Source organism: Crocodylus porosus, unplaced genomic scaffold, assembly GCF_001723895.1.
Source record: "Crocodylus porosus isolate Cpor-Errol unplaced genomic scaffold, CroPor_comp1, whole genome shotgun sequence".
Lineage (NCBI taxonomy): Eukaryota > Metazoa > Chordata > Crocodylia > Crocodylidae > Crocodylus > Crocodylus porosus.
In genome coordinates, this window is record NW_017728915.1 from 5,225,434 (window position 1) to 5,248,435 (window position 23,002).

Genomic DNA, 23,002 nt, shown 5'->3' on the forward strand with positions numbered 1-23,002 from the left:
CCTGGGCCACTGGACAAAGTCCGACCCAACAATGCCCTGGTCCCGCCAGAGCCCCTCTGCTTTCCTGGGAGCCTGCCCATCAGCTCAACCACCCACCCACCCTCCCTGTACAGCTAAGCCCACAAAAGGTGTAGTGCTCCTGGCAGGGGGCAGCGCCAGCCTCATCCTGGTCGGGGGCTGGGCCGGGGCTGGGCTTCAAGTGGGTGGGAGTCAGGTAGGCTCAGCTGCTGGAACCAGCCTGGGCTCCAGGGTTGGCAGCAGCTACCAGAGCCTGGACCAGCTGCAGCTGGAAGGCTGCAAACAGCTGCTCCAGGCTCCAGCATCAGCTCCATACTAGCAGGTGCACGCGCACCTTGGAGTGGATGGTGGGGATAGGGCCTGAGGCAGCACAGCCCTCCTGCTGTCTGCTCTGAGGTGCATGTGCAGTTGCTGCCAGCATGGAGCTGATGCCAGGGCTATGGAGCCCAGCATAGCTGTTTGCAGCTTGCCTGCTGCAGCTGCTCAGAGCCCAGGCTGGCTACAAACAGCTTGTGACTACCTGGTCTCGAACAGCCGTTCACATGCTGCCATGGCCCGGACGGTCAGTAATGGATGTACCAAGATTTCTTGTAAACCCTGAGGTAGATACTTATCACCTAGGTGGCCACCCACTGACTCATCTGCCATGACTTTGAATGGCAAAATGGAAAAAAAGGAAAGAAAGAAGAAAAAAAAGAGGATGGAAAGAAGCTGCTCTGCCGGCACATCTATGCTGCACTCTCTTCCCCTTAACTGAGACTACTTCCTTGCTAGGGGACTTAATTCATTGGTGTTGTCTATCCCACCACACAGCCCATCCAAAAGCGGGGAAAAAATGGAGAACAAAAAATTATGAGTTGGGGAGGGTATGCTCAGTTCCCTCCCCAGCCCTACCGTTAGGACACAGTGGTACCTCCTCATCACTCTCTCTAAGACCTCTTCACCCACGTCCCCGCCAGTCAGTACTCCGCACCCAGTATCTGGGAACGCTCTGGGCAATGACCCGTCATCTGGCCAGGGGTGGCTAAGCCTCTTCTTGGGCTGTTATTTCCCTCACACCGCCGAATGCGGCTTACAGTCGCTCTCCCGCGACATTATCTGTGGTGTTCTGCTTCCAGCACCTCGCAGTCCTTTCTGCTCTGGTCGGCCACTGCTTGTGCTGTGGGCTGCTGTCAAGCCTGCTAGTGCCTGGCTGGGCTTTCTCTTTTTCTGCCCACACCAGTCTCCACTGGTGCAGAGGGCCTCCTCTGGCTCTCCTGCCTCCTGGGCACACCAGCCTCTGCGGATGAAGAGAGCTTTCACAAGCTCTCCCTTCTCCCAGGCACGCCAGTCGTCGCTGGTGTAGAAAGCCTCTGCTGGCTCTCTCCCCTTTCTCCCCTCCTGGATATCCCTACCATCACCGGTACAGAGAGCCTCCACTGACTGTCTCTTCTCCTGCCCTCCCCAGCCTCCACAGTGGTCCTTCTTGTTCCTGCTGGCCGGTGATTGCCGATGACATCACTGGCCAGCCTCAGCTGTATAAAGGTGCAACTTAGAACCCGTGTGGGTTCCCTTCTTCGCTCTGGTTGCGCCACGGGCCCTGCTGCAGGTAAGAGTCCTTCTTGTATTTTTTTTTCTTTCATACATGGTCCCTGCTCTAGGAACCCCCAGGGTGTGGTTCAGGGCTTTTTCCTCTGTCACCAATTTCCCTAGTTTGTCCAGTAGGGGTCCTCTGCTACCCTGCGCCTTCTTTTTGTTCCCTATATATCTGAAGGACCTTTTGTTGTCCTTAATTTTTGTCATCAGCCTAAGTTCTAATCCTGCTTTGGCCTTCCTAACTGATTCCCTGCAAGTGCGAGCCAGGGAAGTATACTCCTTCTTGGTAGCTACCCCCTTTTCCCACAGCCTGTATACCTCTTTCTTTGTCCTTAGGCTTTCCTGGACTTCCCTGTTCAGCCAAGAGGGCTTCTTGGCCCCTTTACCCCTTTTTATGTGCAATGGCATTGTCTCTTTCTGCACCCTTAGGATCATTCCCTTGAGGAACGACCACCCTTCCTGGACTCCCATTTCACCAATGCTCTTGAGCTTTAATGCCTCACTAACTAATTTCCTGAGCACACTGAAGTTACCCTTTCTGAAGTCTAGCACTTCAGCCCTGCTGGTTAGTTTACCCACCCTTTGCTGGATAGTGAATTCAATCAATCGATGGTCACTATCCCCTAGGTTACCTTGTACCTGCAGATTCCCCACCAAGTCATCACCTGTAGCTAACACCAAGTCCAGCAAGGTGTTTTCCCTAGTGGGATCGTATACCTCCTGTGTTAGGTTCTTAACCTGCATACAGGACCTCCGCCTATGTGAGCGATTAGATTTAGCTGACTGTTCCTCCCAGCAGATGTCAGGGTAGTTTAGGTCACCCATGACAAACATACCTCTCAATCATATGGCTTCTGAGAGCTGTCTGGAGAATTCCAGGTCTGGCTCATTCTCCTGGTGTGGCAATCTATAATAGACCCCCGCCACCCAAATCCCTTTCCCTCCAACTCCCTTGTATCCTGATCCACAGTACCTTGGGTTAGTCCTCCTCTGATCCCACCTTGATAATAGAGGATGTATATTGTTCCTTAACATAGAGAACAATACCCCCGCCTTTTCCCCCCACTCTATCCCGTTTGTACAACCTGTAACCCTCAATGCCTACTGCTCAATCATGAGTAGGGTCCCACCAGGTTTCAGTTAGTCCAACTAGGTCAAAATTGTTGCTTGCAAGCAGGAGTGCAAGTTCCTTCTGTTTGTTCCTCATACTCCTAGCCTTAGTATAGAGACATTTAAGCCCCCCCGATGGGTGCCCTTGGTATCCCCCTGTCCTGATGTCTATTGGGCCCCTTAGTGCTTACCTGGACTGATCCAGTGCATTGCTTGTGGCTCGCTGATCCTAGGTTCTCCTTATTCTTTGCTTCCCTGTCCCCTGAGGAACCTAGTTTAAAGCCCTTTGGAAGAGATCAGCCAACCTGTAAGACTCTTACCTTTAGAAGAGAGATAAAGACCATCTTGTCCCAGGATGCCTCTCTCGTGGAAGTGTGGATCATGGTTGTAGAAGCCAAAACCCACATGATGGTACCAACTCTGGCGCCGCAGGTTGACTTCCCTGACCATTGATCAGAGGGATGGACAAGAAGATCATCTGTGCCCCCAACTTCCTAAGCCTGGCCCCCAGAGCCCTGTAGTCACTGATGACACAGTCTGGACTACTCCTGGCCACATCATTTGTGCCCACATGAACAAGAACCATGGGATAGTAATCACAGGACTGGATGAGGTCAGGAATCCTCACCATGACATCCTGGATTCTGGCTCCATGTAGGCAGCATCTCTCTCATGTCGTGGGATCCAGTTGACAGATAGGCCCCTCCATGCCTCTCAGGAGGGAGTTGCCCACCACGATGACCTTGCATCTCTTCCTTGGCTGCTCAGTTGTCATTCAGCCTGCCTGATATTTGTTGCAGACATGTCTTCCCCTGCGGCTTCCTCTGCTGTACCATCCTCCAGTGCTGCCGGGGCTTTGTATTTGTTCCCCAGTTGCGTTAGGGAAGAAGTCACAGCCATATACTATCTAGCTTTGGAGGTGACCATCCTCCATTCAGCTGTCCTGGGACTCTCCCGTGATGCGTCTGTGCTAGGTGTCTGGTCCTGCAGAGAATGAAAGTATCCATCAATCTCATCCTCTGCAGCCCTGATCCCCCGCAGCCTGCTCACCTCTGCCTGGGGTTCCCTCACCTGCCCCACCAGGGCCTCAGTCTGGGCGCGTGTGGGACAGGCAAGGGAACCCCTAGCCCCCACACTACCCCCAGGCCTAATAGGTCCTGCCAGGCAATCCCTGCAGACGGGCCAGGGCAGTACCGGCCCATCCAAGGGGCCTGTCTGGGTGGAGGCCTCACAGGAGCTCTGGGCTGGAGGCAGCAGCAGGGCAGGGTCCCTGGTTGCACTCTGTGTCACCACCCCCATAGAAGCCCCAATCATCATCCACTTACCTAAAGTCTCTGTCAGAAGCTCCCGTGTACTCTTGCCCATGAACTGCCTGCAAACTGTTCCCCTGTTGGCAGTCCCTGGTCACAGGCTCCTTGGTCGCCTGGGGAGTCTGGCCTGGACTGACTCAGGCCAAGGCAGCAATCACACAGCAGTCAACAGCCCCACAGCAATCATCAGCACTCAGCGCTCAGTCCCAGCTTCTCAGAGCACAGCCCCCCCAAACAAACAAACAGTCAGCTAAACCAAAGGGACAGGCAACTGGATCACTTACCTTTCCTGGGCAGGATCTAGTGCCTGGCCTGGCTTCTGTCCTTCCTCCCTCCTCTTGCCTCCAGCAACTGCGTGCAAACTGCTCCCCTGATGGCAGTCCCTGTTTATTGGCTCCCTGGTTGCCTGGGGAGTCTCCTTTTATACCCTTCATTAGACTCAAGGCACCCCTTCATAACATTTGTGAATGGAGTAACCCTCATTTTAAAAAGTGAACTCATTTATTACAGTGTTAACCTTCTTGAAGAAAGGTCAGGCAATGGGGGTGGGGAGAGTGTCAGGCAAAGAAGAGCCTGCACCTGCGCTTATCATCGTATCTCCTCATACCTGGCGTATTTCTCCCATCTTTTGGCACCCTTCAAAGTATCTTGTGAAACCCCAGGTTGCCTCAGCACCCTGGCTGAGAATCAGTGCTTTAGAACCTGATTTAGTGGTAGCTTCATCCTATTCCAGCCCAGGCTCCCAGAAGATACCACTCTATTATACTGGTGTTTCCTAGGACAACTATTCATGGAAACTCATGATTTTTTATCCTTACAGTTAAAGGAGCTGCCTAATTTTTCTCTGCTAGTTCTGTCTGTCTTCAGAAATATAGACAAGATATGTTAGTCCTGTTTGCTGCTTCCACTTTCTCCAGTCTGAGATAGAAGTTGTTCAGTAGCCTCTTTGAGGGTTTAGACCACTGCACACTCATTGCAGAACTTATCCCTTGCAAGAGAATGTCTCACCCTTTTCTCTGTTGTTCTGTTGATCATTATTTAGAATGGCTGATAGCAGACAGGATCTGTCAGACACTGGCCTGAAGTTATCAATCAGCTTGTTGGGTTTATGATTTTCCAGCTCTTAATAATATTCATGTTTATTCTCCTTTCCGTATTTTCCTGTACTGATTATCATATTTAGTAATTTGGTATGACTGAAAAAGTTGGATCATGTAAGATTGCCGTATGGGAGTCGGGCAGAACTATGTGTCTATCTAGTTTAAGAGTCCCATAAGAAAAGATATCATTACTCTGTGTACTGTCAGTATTTTGTGTCACACTAAGCAGATGGATAGATTTAATGGCCAAATTCAGCTTCCTTTTTTACTGATGCGAGCTCCTGATTTACATAACCAAAATCAATCTAATTAGCTGGCTATATCCAGTTCCAAGTGAACTGGCCCCCAGCTCATTTCTGAATGGGCTGTAGTCAATATCTGTATCTGAAAATCACCCCAGTGTTCATTATAACTAGATACTGGAAGTTTCTGCTTGCAGACAAAGTCTGCCCTGGGGAAAGTTAATGATCCCAGGGCTGCTCCTCTTGGAAATGATGTGGCTATTTCACCCCCCGGCTAATGCTCCTGCTCTTAAAATCAGTAGCGCCCAATGACATCCAAAAAGGAAGTAGTCTATTACAGGTATTAAAATAGCTTCCACCTTTATCAATCCAGGCAGCACACTATGTGTATGTATTTTATTGCTTAGTAGACCCTTAAAATAAGCTGTAGTAAAAAGGTTACTATAAGAAATCAGATGCCACTATATTCCTTAGGGAATATCTTTTGGTAATAATAGCCGTCACAGGACCAAGGAGGTGTCCTGTGACTAATAGAGGGTTAAGGAGCGGCCACCTACCGGGGCAGCTCAGGTGCTGGTTGCCGCAGCAACCAGATTGGTCAGGTGACCAGAAGGGGCAGTGCCCGGCCTTTAGAAACTGCCCAGGCCTGAGCCAGAGAAGCAGTTCCCTTCAGGCAGGAGCAGGAGCAGGAGCAGGAGCAGGAGCTTTATGGCAGAGCTGAGTGGCCTGAGTTGGTGGTTGCAGCCTTACCGTACTGACTGGCTGCGATGATGCTAGGGAGGAGAACACCCTAAAGGGAGGTAGGGTTGCAAGCCCTAGAGGGGCTTGGGGTTTACTTTATGAGCAGGGAGGCTCTGTATTGTTTGTGTTGTAGCCAGTTGGCACGGGTTTTGGTTATCGTTACCCCGGAGGACCGGGTGAGGCTGTAGAGGTGAGAGGAGGCCTCACGGGGACTCCCCAGTAGCTTGGGGGTTCCCGGTGCCCAGTAGGGGCACAGTGCCACAGTGGGCACAGCACAAGGAGTGCCGGAAAGGTGCTTGCCGAGTGGGGGTTGTAGCCCCAGCTGCGAGAGGTGCGGCACAGACCCCGGGGTGGGGCGGCGGGCGCGAGAGGCACGGCACAGGCCCCAGAGGGGGAGAGGTGCCCCAGGAGTGGGCGTGGGTATCAAGAGAGGGCCCCCCCAGGAAATAGTCGGGCATGTTCTGATTATTAGGAACCCAGTAACAGGGGGACTAAAAAGGACCCTAGAGGGGTTCCTCAGTGTTGGGGACCCCGAAGGGCCTAAAGGGCCAGGTAAGGCTTTGGCCGCCTGAGCCGAAACAGACTTATAACATTGGCATTACCCAGTAGGGTCGGAGAGGCCAGGTAAGGCTCCGGCCGCCTAAGCCCAATCCAGTATCCACCAGTATTCGGACATTAGTGACTAGCAAAGGTTTAGGAAGAAGGCCCAGGGGGCGTGATAGCCTCGGGAAGTTTGGAGACTGGTGTCGGGGCGTGGTGAGCCCCAGGGGCGCCAGGGAGTGGACAAACCCGTGGTTGCCAGAGAGGGGCACTAGGGTGGGATGAGCCGGTCGGAGGAGCAGGACAGAATAGACGTTCAGGAACAACTGCGAGGCTTGGGGCATGCTAAAGGGGAGGTAGGAGGCACGCATAGCCCTTAAGGCAAGGGGTGCACAGAGGTACCCCATATGGAGTAGGGGCAGGGACATTCACACCGTTCACCGGGGGGATAAAGGCAGCCTCCCATCCAAACCTATTTATCATCAAAGTCGTGGCGGGTGAGAATCCGGGGGTGCTGAGTCCACCTTACGTGACGGTAGGGGGTGCTAGGGAGTACACGGCCGCTCCTAGGCCCCACTCCCTCACAATAACGCAAACCTATTTATCATCAAAGTCGTGGCGGGTGAGAATCCGAGGGTGCTGAGTCCACCTTACGTGACGGTAGGGGGTGCTAGGGAGTACACGGCCGCTCCTAGGCCCCACTCCCTCACAATAACGCATAACTTTTTTTCTGTCAAAGCACTTTACAAAGGTTGATATCAGTGTATATCATTATCCTATTTTACAGAAGGGAAACAGAGGCACAGACTAGTTTTCTGTTACATAGTGAAAAGTAGCAGGAAGAGACAGAAATCTCTGATCTCCTAACTTCTGTTCTAGTGGCCCCTCTGCTTCACTTTTCAGAACAGTTGAAGTCAGTTGGCATTGCTTTCTCCCCCATGGTAGGCTGTATTCCTCAGAGCCGGCCCAGTGAAGCATAAATAACTCTTCCTCTATAAGCGTGACCTCGTTCCTTGTGCAAAAGTTACCCTAAGGGAGGACAGGTGACGTTGCCTTTGCCATCCCTTTGCTTGGGAGTACTTTAACTTCCATCTGGAATCCACAAGAGGCTGTGAAAAATGCTTTGAATCAGTGCATCTCCAATTGCCCAGGCCATGACCTTTTCCTGCCCAGTGATCTTCTTTCCTTGGAGACTTTCCAACCATGCATAGAGGTTATGACCTCTTCCCTTCAGCCTATTTTCTTCTCCAAGGCCAATAGCCTGGATCATCAGCGGCAGAAGATGACCTAGAGCCTGGAGTGAATTTGGCCCCACATCCTTTTCCTGTCCTTGCATTCTCCTACTTATTGACCCTATGCACATCCCTTGAACCTGCACTAAATGCTAGGGTCAGCTTGCCCTCTCAGAAGTGGCTAACTATCAGGTTACTAAAACAGTTTGGGTCTGTACTGTGTCTCTCTGGGAAATGTATCATCTACTTTCATCATACTGTTCAATCACTATGGCTCGATGTTTCTTTGGTACAATTTACTGCTGGGCTCTGTGCCAAGCACTGATAAATTAGCTGCATCAGATAGCAGACTTGCAGATTCACCTATAGAACAAAACAATCAGGTCTCCTTTTCAGCTCAGCTACCCTTTGTCAGCATGAATCAGAAGAGAAATAGTATGTTAATATCAGTCTAAACCTAGTGTCCTCTGGCATGAAAATAGATTTCATAGGGGTGTAGACTTTAGGGCGGGAAGGAACCTTGAAAGATCATCGAGTCCAGCCCCCTGCCCCAGGGGCAGGAAGTTAGCTGGGGCTTGTGCTTTTCTGATAGCTTCTCTGTTGTTGCAGTTTCATAGATTTCCATACTGCTATTGACCACTTAGTTAAGCAGTTCAAGGAAAATGGCAAAGGGTTGGTGATATCACAAGTGTACTGAACAAACTAGGCTTCTCCTGTCTTCCATGTGCATCATCTTCAAGTTGTTGGTTTTAGCTGATAAGAGCTTGAAAGATGCAAATGCATTGGACATGTGATGCTTAAAAGGAGTTTCAGGAGGCTGAGTGCAATATCCACAGTCAGGCTAGGAGAGGGCCAGTGGTTACTACAGTTTTTCTTAGATTCAGTTGGCCTCTTTCTGCATGTAGACTGGTAGGTGACAGTGGGAGTGTTCTCATTCAAGTACAAGATCCAAGAGTCCTTAGCTGGAGGCTGATAGTATTATGGTAGCTGCTGGCCAAACCATAAGGTTGATGGAGCCCAAGGTCCAGAAGCTGAAGAATTAGAAGGCCAAAGAATAGACTGGGAAAGAATACAGAAGACACAGGCGCAGAGGATGCCAGGCAATTAAATCAGTACCTACCCCTATCCATATAAAAAAAAAAAAGCAGTCACGAGGGTTAAACCTAGACAGACACCCTTCTGCAATGCTGTCCTTTGGCTTGCCATTCTATTTTCAGCCATTCTTTTCTGAGGCTCTGGAGAATTACAAATTAAATGGAGCTGACTGAGTATGTTCATTTTGCCAGCATAGTGTAACTAATATAAAGTTAAAGCCCTGGGGTATGTTTTAGCCCAGGTCTGCACTTAGGGTCCTTTGACACACCTAACACAAAATCTCTGGGGGAAGAAAGTGCACCCTAGAGACAGTTCTAGGAATGTGAGGGTCCCATATCCCCTGCAGAGCCCCCCAGAATAGCCCCTAAGGGCTTGTTCCATGGGATTGTCTACATGCAATGGTTTATAACCTACTGCTGGCCAGTTACTTACTTCCCAATCATCCCCTTTCCAATCGGCTAGGAATCACTTCTGGTGATTGAGGAAGGTCCCAGGCCATTGGAAAAGGGCAAATATAGTGCCCATTTTTAAGAAAGGGAAGCAGAAGGATCCCGGGGACTACAGACCAATCAGCTTCACCTCAGTTCCCAGGAAAATCATGGAACAGGTCCTCAAAGAATCCATTTCTAAACACTTGGAGGAGAGGAAGGTGTCCAGAAACGATCAGCATGGATTTACTGAGGGCATATCATGCCTGACTGACCAGACTGCCTTCTATGATGAGAAAACTGGCTCTGTGGATGCAGGGAAAGCAGTGGACATAATTGTTATGTGGACAAATAGTTGACTTTCAGCAAGGCTTTTGATACCATCTCCCACAGCATTGTTGCAAGCAAGCTGAGGAAGTATGGGTTGGATGAATGGACTGTAGGGTGGATACAAAGCTGGCTGGATTGTTGAGCTCAACGGGTAGTAATCAATGACTCAATGTCTAGCTGGCAGCCAGGATCAAGTGGAGTGCCCCAGGAGTCAGTCCTGGGACCAGTTTTGTTTTGTATTTTCATTAAAGATCTAGAAGATGGGATCGAGTGTACCCTCAACAAGTTTGCCAATGGCACCATTCTGGCAGGGGGGTGTAGTAGATATGCTAGAGGGTAGGGTTAGGATTCAGAGTGACCTAGACAAATTGGAGGATTGGGCCAAATAAAATCTCATGAGGTTCAACAAGGACAAGCACGAAGTCTTGCACTTAGGACGGAACAATCCCATGCACCAGTACAGCCTGGGAATTGACTGGCTAAGCAGCAGCTCTGCAGAAAAGGACCTGGGGGTTATAGTAGACAATAAGATTGATGAGTCAGCAGTGTGTCCTTATTGCCAAGAAAGCTAATAGCATATTGGGCTGCATTAGTAGGAACTTTGCCATTAGCTTGAAGGAAGTAATTATTTCATTCTGTTCTGCACTGGTGAGGCCACATCTGGAGTAGTGTGTCTAGTTTTGGGCCTCCCACTTTTGGGCATTTGTACACGTGTGTGCCACAACACTAAGCGCTTTTAAAAGCACCCAACGCTGCAGCACATATATTTGTATAAATGGCAAAATATGCATAAGTGCCGATTTTAAAATGGCAGTGACCTGCTTTTGAACTAAAACACATCAATTGTTTTAGTTCAGAAGTGCACCTCTGCCATTTTCTGCACGCTGATGTGCACTTCACCATTTATACAAATACATGCAATGCAGCACCAGACGCATCAGCTCGTGTGCTCTGCAGATTCAATTAATCAAGTCTGCTCTGATGTGCTGGATTTTGGGTGCATTGGAGCAGACTAAGGTTCATTATAAATGCCCATAGAAAGGATGTGGACAAGTTGAAGAGAGTCCAGTGGAGAGCAACAAAAATGGTTTGGGGGCTGGGGCACATGATTTCTGAGGAGAGGCTGAGGGAACTGGGTTAATTTAGTTTGGAGATGAGAACACTGAGAGGGGACTTGATAGCAGCCTTCAACTTCCCAAAGTGGGGGGTCCCAAAGAGGATGGAGCAAGACTCCCAGTGGTAACAAATGACAGAACAAGGAGCGATGGTCTTAAGTTGCAGCAAGGGAGTTTAGGAAAAACTTTCTCACTAGGGAGGTGGTAAAGCACTGGAACACGTTACCTAGAGAGGTGATGCAATCTCTGTCCTTGGAAATATTTAAGACCCTGCTAGACAAAGCTCTGGCTGGAATTATCTAGTTGGGGAGGGTCATGCTTTGGGTAGAGGTTTTGACTAACCTCCTGAGGTCCCTTCCAACCCTAATTTTCTATGATTCTATGACTATTCATTATTAGGTTAAATGAATTTCAAAATTAAATATGTGCATACGTGTAATAAGAAAGAATTTCAACCTGAGATGTTCTACTTGCCATACATTTGTTTCCCTTTCTTCAAATTTTACTTTGCAGTGCTCCGTGAGTGCAGTAAGATCAATTGTTCTCTCCTGATATTAGCTTTTGATTGTGTTGTAGGCTTGCAATCACTCAACATGGAGGATTGAGCCCAGTGAAGGAGTAGTTCCTCCCGAGACCGAGATCCCAGTGACTCTGACAGCCAACTTGGATGACACCGTGAAATTCCAGGACAAAGTGAACTTGGTAATAGAAAACAGCAACACCTATGTGATCCCAGTCCAGGCTACTGGCATTGGTACCACTATTGTCACCAACAAACCTTTTGCTCCAGAGTTCAACTTAGGACCCCACTTCAGGTAGGTAATTTGCCTGGTCCTCACCTTTTCCATATGCTGTTTTTTCTGGGAAATCCAAATATGGAGCCTGAGCAAGGAAGATTTTCTTTAGAATCCACAAGGTCTCGTCTTTACTGTCACTTTCTCAAGCCCAGGAAAACTGCCTAGAATCAAGTCCAATCTACTAGCTCCCACTCAGTGCCAGCCACCCAGTTCCACCCTGCCAGCACCCAAGCCTAGCAGTTAGGTAGAATAGACAGTCTAAACACATGTCCCAGAATTTACCTCAGGTTCTCTATGTGGGGACAGCCTGAGAACATTGTTGATGTATGTCCTCATGACCCCTGTAAGTGGCCTAGTCTGCCTAATGGCCATATGTGGTCACATGCTGAGTAGGAGCAAATGTGAGAAGCTAATTCTTGATAATTGCTCCAGGCTCAGCTGGGATGCACTATAGATTTGCCCGTTGGTGCTCAATATCCTCTTAACATGAGAGCATGGCTCCTATTACTTAACTAAGAGCTGCAGGTGTACATTTGAACACACATCATGGTTATTTAACATGTCATTCTAGAAAGCTTCCAAATAGAAGCCAGTGCTGAAATGTCCCTTACAATCGAAAGCAAATTTCCAGTACTGTAATGAGCTTCTTTTCTCAACTGTTCTGGAAATCTTGTGTAAAACAAGTTCCAGGAAACCTACAGCTGAGAGATGCTACGTTAAAAAGAATTCCGTTTTTCCTGTTTCCTCTTTTTTTCCTTTGATGGGATGTCCTCTTGGCTAATCAGGAAAATCACAGTCCTCTTAAGAATGAAGAAAGAGGCCTATAAATAATGGAAGCTCAGGGTGGGCCCCAAGGAGGGCTATTCCACGACAGCCTGCATTTGCAGGGAACAGATAGAAAAGGCTAAAGCGGCGACTAAACTTAGATTAGGAATGGGAACTTAAATTAGCAACAAGAAGTCCTTCTTAAGGGAACAGAAGGAAAACAAATGGGAATGTGGGGCCATTGCTCAGCAACTCAGGAGAGCTGGTTACTGGCACCCAGGAGAAAGCTGAACTCCTGAATGACTGTTTTGTCTCAATCTTTCACCAGACCAAGGGGAAAACCAGATAGAGTAAAGAATGAACATGGTAGCAATAATCGCCTTCCTACTATTGCTGTAAAATTGGTGTACGACCAATTAATAAAATTAGACGTCTACAAATCAGTAGGACCGGATTATCTTCATCCGAGAGTGCTGAAGAAGCTGGCCAAAGTCATTGTGGAACCCCTGGCCAAATTACGGGGAAGCGTGTTCATGCTTTAAGATACGCTACAGTTACAGGTGGACCTAGACAGGCTAGCAAGTTGGGCAGATTGGAACCTGATGAAGTTCAACATTGAGATATGTAAAGTGCTCCACCTTTGGACGAGCAACCCCCAACACATCTACAGGCTTGGTGGCCCCAAACTGACTAGCACCACAAATGAAAGAGACCTGGTGATAATAATAGGCCACGGTATGAATATGAGCCAGCAGTGAGATGCTGTAGATAGTAGGGCAAATAATACTCTGGCATGCATCAATTGATGCATCTCCAGCAAAGCCAAGGAGGTGATTCTTCCATGCTACTTGGTACTGGTGAGACCGCAGCTGGAGTACTGTGCCGCAGCGCTGGGTGCTTTTGGGCACCACACTTTAACATAGACATGGACAAGCTTGAGAGAGTCCAAAAAAGAGCCACCCATCTGATCAGAGTCTTACATGACAAGCCATATGGGGAAAGGCTGAGGGACCTGGGACTCTTCAGCCTGAAGAAAAAGCTGAAAGGGGACCTGGTAGCAGCTTCCCGCTCCACTAGGGGAGTTCATCAAGGGCTCGGTGAGCAACTGTTTACCAGGGTACCCGAGGGGAAAACCAAGAGTAATGGCCACAAACTCCTGGAAGATCAGTTCAGGCTCAACATTAGGAAAAACTTCTTCACAGTCAGGGTGTCCAGACTGTGGAATAAGCTCCCTCCAGAAGTGGTGCAATCACCTACCCTGGAAATCTTCAAGAGGAGACTAGACAGTCCCCTTGCTGGGGTCACCTGACCCCCAGTTATCTTTCCTGCTTGGGGCAGGGACCTGATGATCTTCCAAGGTCCCTTATAGAATCATAGAAGTAGGGTCGGAAGAGACCTTGTAGATCTTCAAGTCTGACCCCCCGCCTGGGTGGGAGAAAAGACTGGACTCAAATGAGTCCAGCCAGGTTGTCATCAAGCCTCTTCTTAAAGATCCCCAGGGTAGGAGCCAGCACTGCTTCCCTAGGAAGTTGGTTCCAGCTCCTAGCCGCCCTGTGAGATAATTCTTGCGGATGTCTAATCTAAATCTGCTCTTTAATAACTTGTGTCCATTGTTCCTTGTCATGCCAGGGGGCACTAGGGGAAACAGTATCTCCCCTAAACCCTTCTGGTCCCCCCTAGTGAGTTTATAGACGGTCACCAGGTCCCCCCTCAGCCTTCTCTTGTGAAGGCTGAACAGGTTTAGGTCCCGCAGTCTTTCAATGTAGGGTCTGCCCTGTAGTCCCTGGATCATGCAGGTGGCCCTCCCCTGGACCCTTTCAATGTTGTCCACATGCCTTCTGAAATGGGGAGCACAGAACTGGATGCAGTACTCCAGCTGTGACCTGACCAGCATCGCATAGAAGGGGAGGAATCACCTCCCTGGCTCTACTTGAGATGCACCTGTGGATGCACGACAAGGTGCGGATAGCCCTGCCAACCGTGACCTCGCATTGTCAGCCCATGTTCATCTTGGAGTCAATAATGACTCCAAGATCGCTTTCTGCCTCTGTGCTCTCAAGAAGGGAGTTTCCCATTCTATAAGTGTGCTGCTGGTTTCTACTGCCTAAGTGCAGCAGCACCTTGCACTTGTCAGCCTTCTGGACTTACAATCTATGAATCATGTCTCATCAATCTCATGCATTGCCCCACAGCAGCAGGAAACCTCGAGGCATCTTTTTAGCAACCCCTTTACTAAATCAGTTGTGCTGCTTTATTTCTATCTGAAAGGGGCTCCACCTTCCAGTTCCCTGGGAAAGCAGTGGGAGCCACAAATTTGTATTTGTCTTGGACCATTCCCTAGTTTACTTTTCCTTCATGGATTCCATACTAAACCTCTGCTAGCCTGAGTTCTCCTCTGTAGCACTTCTCTTGTCTCCTCATCATTTTCCAACAACACTTCATGAATTGAGAAAGAAGCTGTCGGCTTGAAAGGTAGGCATTATCGTTTGGACTGAAAAGGGAGAATTGCAATTGCAAGTCCCTGTTCTAAAAGTGGGAGGGAAGTCCACTGACCCTAGATGCTGGAAAGGAGCATCTCACGTGAAAAACTTGACTCTGAAATATAGTACCCGTCTGTCACCTATAATTATGTGACAGGCTAGCCGATGGTGGCTTGGCCCGGAGGTTTTGAAAAGTTCAAAAATGATTGGCGGGGGGGATTTCCTTTTCCCCACCAATCAGGCCCTGGAAAAGGAGAAGACTTGTCCTCCCCGCCCCTCCATCCCCCCTGCCCGGCGCAGGTAGGGAAACCAGACCTGAGAGTAGAATCACCTCTCATGTCAGCTGATTGGTCCTGCCAGCTACCTAGGGGGAGATGAAAAGGGCAGCACACCTGGTCCAAGGAGAGAGGATGACATGGGACAAAGGAGAGGAGTCACAAAAAGCTGGTGAGAGCTGACCAGCGAGGTGGAGCAGTTGCCCCAGAATAGCCCTGGAGCTGGGGAGCCACAGGAGGTGGCTCGGTTCCGGCTGTTCAGTGCACAAGCGATGTATGGCAGATGCTCTGCTAGGACCTGAGCCCCAGTAGGGAGGATGGGAGCTCAGCGCACAGGTAGTGTGTGGCAGAAACCCAGTGCCCCGAGTCGCAGGCAGCAGCCCAGGCATTTGACCAGCAGGGAGGCTGGGAGCAGGGGTGGTGCCTAGTGGATCCCGGAGGGCCCAAAGTCCTGAGCTGCAGGCAGCAGTTTGGATGATCTGACTGCCCAGCATGAAGCTATGCAGCTCAGCATGCAGACAGCATGTGGAGGATCCCCAAGGGACTAGAGTCAGGAGCCAGCCCAGGCATTGATCGCTTAGTAGAATTCTTGTTTTCCACATGGGAGACCCATGTTCAATCCCTGGCCAAGACACCAGAGGGGTGAGTTGCTAGGAAGAGGGAATCCCTACAGGATAGGAGAGTTCCTCCAGGGTACCTGTGCCTTATGTTTTGTAAAACCCTGCACCTCAGGCTTTGTTGTTGATTTGCTTCTGCTAGAGGTATATGTGTATCTTACCTTTCTTGAATCCCCTCTTCTCTCTTAGACCCATTGCCACCCCCCCCAAATGTGTCATACCTTAACCTGGTTCTTTTCCTATTAAACCCATATATGGTTAAGTTCCAACTGGTCTCGGCTCTATTCTATAGGGGGTAGGAGGGGAGCAGCTACCCCTCCCACAGCGCGCTAGCACTTGGTAAATCCCTTCAATTGGAGAGGGGGTACCTTGTCTGAGTACCACCTGGGTTACAAATGATTTCAGTTTTGGTTCTGTTTGAGTATACAGGACAAATTATGTACATTTAATTAATATAATCTAAGTAGGGGTCATTGTGTGATCCTTGTTTAATTTTAAATATCATTCTTGTTCACTATCTCCATCTCCTTGCTTATCCTGGAGGCTGATATGAATACAGCCTGATGGGCAGGTTGGATGTACAATGGATAAGATAATGTTGGCACAACCAAATTAATGATTTTCTAGCAATCGTTCTTCTTCCATCATTCAGCATTTTTCTTTGGCTAAGTTACGATTGCCACTGGCTGCAGAATTGCAGCTGAGTAAAATGAAAGAAGACATTTTTACTGAACCAGAAATTGCACATCTACCCAGAACCTCTTGCAGTTCAGCTCTATAATGGCATATTATTTAGGAGAAAAAACATTTCATGCAACCGTTGTACAAGTCAAACTTACTTTTGAACATATTGTTTAAGAGTGATGTGTTACATACTGTAAAATCTATGCTTGTGTAACCTGTGCAGTACTCCAAGAGGTACCCCCTCTCCAACTGAAGGGATCAAAGCAGGTGCACAAGTGCTGTGGGAGGTGTAGGGACTCTCCTCCCCCTATACAGCAGAGCCAGACCACCAATGGGGACTCACCCATATACTTTTTAATACTGGGAATATAACAGGCATAAATCAGGGGGTATAGTGGATACTACAGTGCCCCAAAGGGGCAGGATTCAACAAAGGTTAGGCACTTACAATCATTGACAAAAGACAGGATTAGTAAAATATAAAACACAAACAAGCAGAACAAACAATACAGGATGGTGAAATATAAAAAGGCATAAAATGTCAAATGACACGGAAATATAGGGCCTTGGTACCTGGAGAGGGAGAAAGGCACAGTGGCCCCTTTCCATTGCAAGAAGATTTGCTTCTTGTTATTTTACTTACCCCAAGTCACCTCAGTTGGGGCTGTGAACCTAGATCTCCCACATCACAGGTAGGAACACTGCCACACAGCCACCACTGGTAGCACTGCTCTAGCCTGCTGGGGGTCTTGACCTTCCCAGAGCCCTGGCCTCACATTAAGCTGCCTGGTCTCTGATTAGAGGAGCTGGAAGCAGAGCTGGGAACCCCTCAGGTCACTGCTCAGATCCTTCCTGGAGCTGGGGAGCCTCTCCTGCTGGCTGCAGCCTCTCCTTGGGGATCCTGGAGCCTAGCGGGGGGCCTCTCCTGCCAGCCACATGCCATGCTGCTGAGGGTCCCACTGCTGCCTGCAGGTCCTGCTCTTTCAGACTCTTCTGGGGCGCTGCTCCTGCCCTGCTGGCTCAGCTCTGTGAAGCCCTTCCCTTGTTGTCCCTCACTGGTCTCTCCCCTGAGACAGCCCACACTGCCCCTTTTATCCCCCTCCAGGTGACCCAAGGGGCCAATCGGGACACAGGGGAGTGAGTCTCTGGGGCCTGATTGGTAGGAAAAGGAATCCCAAGTCCTCCAATCATCTTTTACCCCTTCAAAACCGCTGGGCCAAATCATTACCAGATTGGTGAGGAAAGGGAATCCCAAGTCCTCCAATCATCTTTTACCCCTTCAAAACCCCTGGGCCAAATCATTACCAGATTGGTGAGGAAAGGGAATCCCAAGTCCTCCAATCATCTTTTGCCCTTTCAAAACCCCTGGGCATAGTCACTGCCAGATAGCCCGTCGCACTTGTATTTAGTTGCATGTGGTAAACACACATTTTTGGTTACATGTTTCTTACCTCTAAAATAAATTGTTCCAAGAACAATTCGTCTGCTGGTTGTGCTTAGTTTTATATAGAGTAAAATAATTATGCTTTCCTATCCTTCCATTAGCATTTCTTTGCATAGTGGAATTGATTTCCCACTGAATATTCATTTCATGTTTAGTTGGTTATTTATACTCAAATATTGCTTTTCTTCAACAGCACATAGGGCCCATTCCTGCTCCTATTAGAGTTAATGGCAAACTCTTATTGATTCTGTCTAAGTTCTTGTATTACACTTATTACCATTTTACCATAGTATCTTCAGTAGGAACAGGTTGAAGCCCTTGGGGCCAGCTCCTGCTACAGACTCCTTGAAGGTATGCAAGTTAAAGGTGCTCACCACCTCTGGTGCAGGCAATTAACCTGGGGCAGGTGAAAAGAAGGCTGATAGCCTCTGTAGATGGTAGGTAAAACAGAAAGGAATTTCTATGTATACTGTGTTTTCTCATTGTAGGAAGGCTGGCTCTATAACTGCAAAAAAGCTTTAGATTTTCAAGGAGATAGGGTTGTGGGATATGATCCTTGCTTTTCTTTAGCCTGAAACCATGGGAAATCATGGATGAATCCAGTAACTTCATCCAGCTACTTTAGGATTGTGTAGGTGTTGGCAATACAAATTTAGGATTCCGGATTAGCCCAGGGATTGGCACGACACCTCGTTCGATGAGTGACAGAAAGGCTTTATTTACTACAGGTATTTAAAATCAAGTCAAGTGAGCCCAAACTAAATCAAAGTCCAGTAATTAGCTATAAGGTGATGATTTCTCACCAAACAGGCAGCGAAGAGGCGGTCTGTTTCTCTTCAATTTCTTGAGTAAGTTGGGTGCATCAGCAACTAGTGTTAGAGAGATTTCTCACTCTTGAAGCATACGCACAGTTTGATGTTTTACTGCCTTTTTATACTCTTAGTTTAGCATCTTTAAAGCATTCTTTTAGTTGTGTAAGTTGAGACAGTCCCAAGCAGTAATTGACAGGAAAAACCTGCTTATTACTGGTTATCAGAAATTTCTAGTTTGAATGAGTTACCTTCTTCGGTAACAAGAGGTTATCCAGTTAGTTTCTTGATATGTTTCAGATTAACAGCCAGGAAAAACATACTAAATCAGGATGAAACATCTATTACATATGGAGAACGTCTCTTCCTGCACATAAACACGAGTTAGTCGCAAACTGATAATTTTACCTTACTAATTAATCAAGGATAGACATTTCATATGGTTACACACCGCTTGAAATCATTCTGAATATAGCAAGCTGGAAGAGATACTTCATTATTCCTTCTTTGATGGCCTAGCCATGAACTCACATCCTTTTGCAATATGCAATTAGCATTATTATTCTGTATTTTAACTTTTGTGAGTAGGCCCAAGCTTAGCATGAGTTTCAGAGTCATCGGTAGGTCAGGGGTCAATAACCCCTGGCACGCCTGCCAAGCATGACATGCAAGGCCGTTTTGCTCGGCACACCACTGCCATCCCGGGCTCTAATATACTGCTGCCAGCCACGGAGCCCAGGCTGTTCCCAGCAGGCAGCTGGGAGGCTGTAAGCCCTGCGGCAAGCGGACCAGGCTCCGTGGGCCAGCTGCAACTGGGAGGCTGCACACAGCTGCTCTGGGCTCCTGCATGTTGGCACTCCAGCACCTTCCAAGGTAGACACTGTGGTTTTTTTGGCACTCTGGCCAAAAAACGTTGCCTACCCCTGGTGTAGGTGTTTGCTAAGCCCCTTTTGTCTGGCAGTACAGAGACTTTGTTATGAATGAGAAAAATCGTAGCTAGGTTTCTGCCATTTTGGGGTCAATCTTTGAGGCTTTTTTATCTTTTTTTTAAAGTAGCTGCATATGAAGTGTATGCCTGAACTCCAAGCAGAAGGTACTTCTGTAGCCATTGTCAGTTCATCTCACAGATTCACAGATGTTTAGGGCTGGAAGGGACCTCATTTCTCCCTCCTTTTGACCAGTGGCTCCTGAAGAGAATGCAAAGGGTCTGGAAGCTCACTCTTCCTGCTTGCTGTAGCCATTGCAAAACAGTTCAGTTTTGAGGCAGTGGAGCATTGAGGACTTATGATACACAAATACTGAGAAAGCATTACAAAATGGTAGATCTCTGGGGAAGTGTGCTTTCTCTTATCCCTAGCTTTACTGCATCCTGAGGTTTGATCCTTTTGTTTTTTTAATCTTACAGTTTGTTAGATGACCAAGTACTTGAAGTTCTCCATAATGTGTGGACCATTTGACTTTAGTAGATCTTTAAAAAGTATTTCATGTTTGCTGTCATGTTTGCCACCAGAGTTTCTGTAGGTGTCATAACATAACACACTATTAAGAGTTTGTGTTAGTGCTAGGTGTATTCAAGCTATGCAGTCTAACAAATTGCCTGTGCCTTCCACCTGGCTGACACATTACATCATCAATAATGCGTTATCTCTGCCACTCTTCTAGTTTGGATCCCTGCTCCTATCACTTTAAGATAACTAACCGTGGGAGAAGAACCCATCAGCTCTACTGGACAACGGAAGGCTTCCCTCCATTTCGTCAGCATAACCATTCTGTCAATAATACCAAAGGCAAAAACTCCCCCCAGAGTCCAGAGTCTCCTTCTCCTGTGTTTAAGCTTCAGCCATTAAGGATGGAACTAACACCAGGCAAGAGTATGGACATGATTTTGGAAGGTGTCTCCAATACCCCTAAGGTAAAGTACTGTATGAATGGTGCATTGTTTCAATTAGATCACTGATACAGGTATCTCTTAGGCTGCTCCCTTACCATTTATTTGACAAAACAATCAGTTTCTTTCAAGAATTGCTTTAATGCCACAAGTTACCATGGTAGCACCAGTTGCTCTTCTTGCTTGAGCATTATTAGTTTCTAAGTCTTGTCTTGTTACTATAGCTACCAAAAAATCCAAGTTTCAGATACCAGCTAGGGAAAGCTTTGGCTTCTGAGGCAAGCAACAGATTGCAGGGAGTTGTTTGCTGAACGAGACTGGAGTTCTAATATAGACTGCTTAGAGACTGAATTTTAGATCAAAAGGAAATAGAAAAATGCCGACTAATATATTTGGAAAAGCAAGGAATAATCCAGAGCACACGGGCCATGGGAACAAGTAATCAGAAAGCCAGTCATTTGTTATCATTTTATAAATAAAATATCCATCTAGAGTCTTGCATGGACACTGTCGAAAAAAATAAAAACAGACCAATAGAGCTAAAGATTACAACATGACATGCTGCACCCAAAAGACACTGGTAGTTCATTCTCACTTATTTCCCATCCCATACGCCCCAGCCATTCAGTCAGCCTCTATATTCTGGGAACAGCCTGGGAATTCAGGTAGGTCTCGTAACATGTAGTGTGCCTTTGGACTGAGTCCTATTCCCTTTTGCCCCTTTGCTCCCAGTGGAGGTACTTCTGCAGGGCTCCAATTCTGCAGGCACAGAGGAAGTAGAGGGTAATTGCCACCCTTAGTTCCCCATCTGCAACTGACAGACATAGATATTTAGATTATGTATTAGAAATCTGCATTGTTTTGTATTATCCCTGATGTCGGAGGTTTGGAAACCCCTGAAATAGTTTTGAGGAACAACAGTTACTTGAAGCTCTGGAAAGAAGTCTTCTGTTCTACACTGGGTAGAGCATGTGAAAAGATGGGTAGCAGCTATGAAGACAGAGGGATAACCACATGGCTGTTCCTTCCCACAGTTGATCCCCAACAGTCTTTGATCTTAGTGGGGAGGGAATCATGTCAAGCTCTGTAGTGCTCAAATCCAGCCTTCCCACCCTAGAAGGTTCAGTGTCTGTGCTTTCTAGATGGGCTATTTCCATGTGAAAGAAACTTTGACCTGTCTTTCTCCATTGGGACTGCTTCTAGTTAAGTTACTAGAAAGGCATTAACTGTTGGAGTGGGCCTAACACATGGAAACAAAAAATGATCAAAAGGCTGTAGGGAACAGCTCACAAAGGGGAGCTGAAATGGGCTCTGTCTGCACAGCTTGGTTGCATGACACCTAAATGAGACAAAACACAAAATAAATATGTGGACTACGTAAAGACAGAACCATTAATTTTTGTTACTGTAGTACCACTGGAAGCAACTAGGAGCAATGAGATGGAAGAGAGGAGAATAACATTTATGGTGACAGAAAAATATCCTGACATAAGAACTGTGCAGTAGGCTCCCAAGCCAATAGATACAATTCCCTTTCCTTGGGGGATTAAAACTTTATCAGGCAAAACATAATTAGGCAAGTAAACAAGAGGAGCCTTATTCATTTATTTTATTTATGTACCTATTCAATTTATATGCCATCTTTTTTTCTAATCTTTTCTGCCTTTTAATTTCTGTGATATTTTTGACTGAGGTTTTACTGGCATCAGGATTTTTTAAACACTTATTTTCTTTCCTACAACATCTCTTAAAAATGGCTCCCTACAATTTGATTTAAATGTTATGTTAGCAAGGGGGCATATCATAAAGATTTTCACGTAAGCAAGTAATTGTTGTCAACAACACATAACTGGCAAGTGCCATTTGTACTTGCAGAATATATAATATTATAGAAATGCTTTTGAATAAACAGAACACAGTATAATGGTATAAAGAAACAAGGGGATTTTATAGATAAATGCTTATTTTTTCTACCTATAGTACGTAGCACCCAGGGATTATCAAGACGGGTAACAGGTACATTCATGAAATAAAATGAATTTGTATCAGTGGCCAGTGAAAACGGTATAGATCTGTTTGCATGATACTGATGATGGGCTATGACACTTTCACATACAGGTAGTAAAGGAACGGTTGATATGCCATGCCATTATAGGGAAGCAGTCTGGAAAGGAGCGGATAATGACAGTGGATGTCATATGTGAATTCATTGCACCTGTTCTGCACCTCTCCTCCAAAGAAATCACTTTTCGAATAGAGAAGGTAAGCCCTTTGCCAGCCATTCAATAGATAGCCAGCCAGCTGCGTATTTAAATGGTTATGATACATGTGCCTATTTATTTGTGTGTGTGTGTGTGTGTGTGTGTGTGTGTGTGTACACATATGTATGTATATGAAGACTCCAATG

General features: G+C 47.3%; 1 protein-coding gene across 2 annotated transcripts in view; it reads left to right on the forward strand.

Annotated features, from left to right (window-relative positions):
• The window catches only part of HYDIN (HYDIN, axonemal central pair apparatus protein), a 383,645-nt gene that overhangs the window by 200,699 nt on the left and 159,944 nt on the right, over nt 1-23,002 (forward strand). For both annotated transcript variants that reach the window (XM_019535579.1, XM_019535580.1), the window contains exons 18-20: nt 11,413-11,651; nt 20,370-20,619; nt 22,714-22,857. In XM_019535579.1, coding sequence (XP_019391124.1) covers nt 11,413-11,651; nt 20,370-20,619; nt 22,714-22,857 — 633 coding nt within the window. The remainder of the gene's footprint in view (nt 1-11,412; nt 11,652-20,369; nt 20,620-22,713; nt 22,858-23,002) is intronic.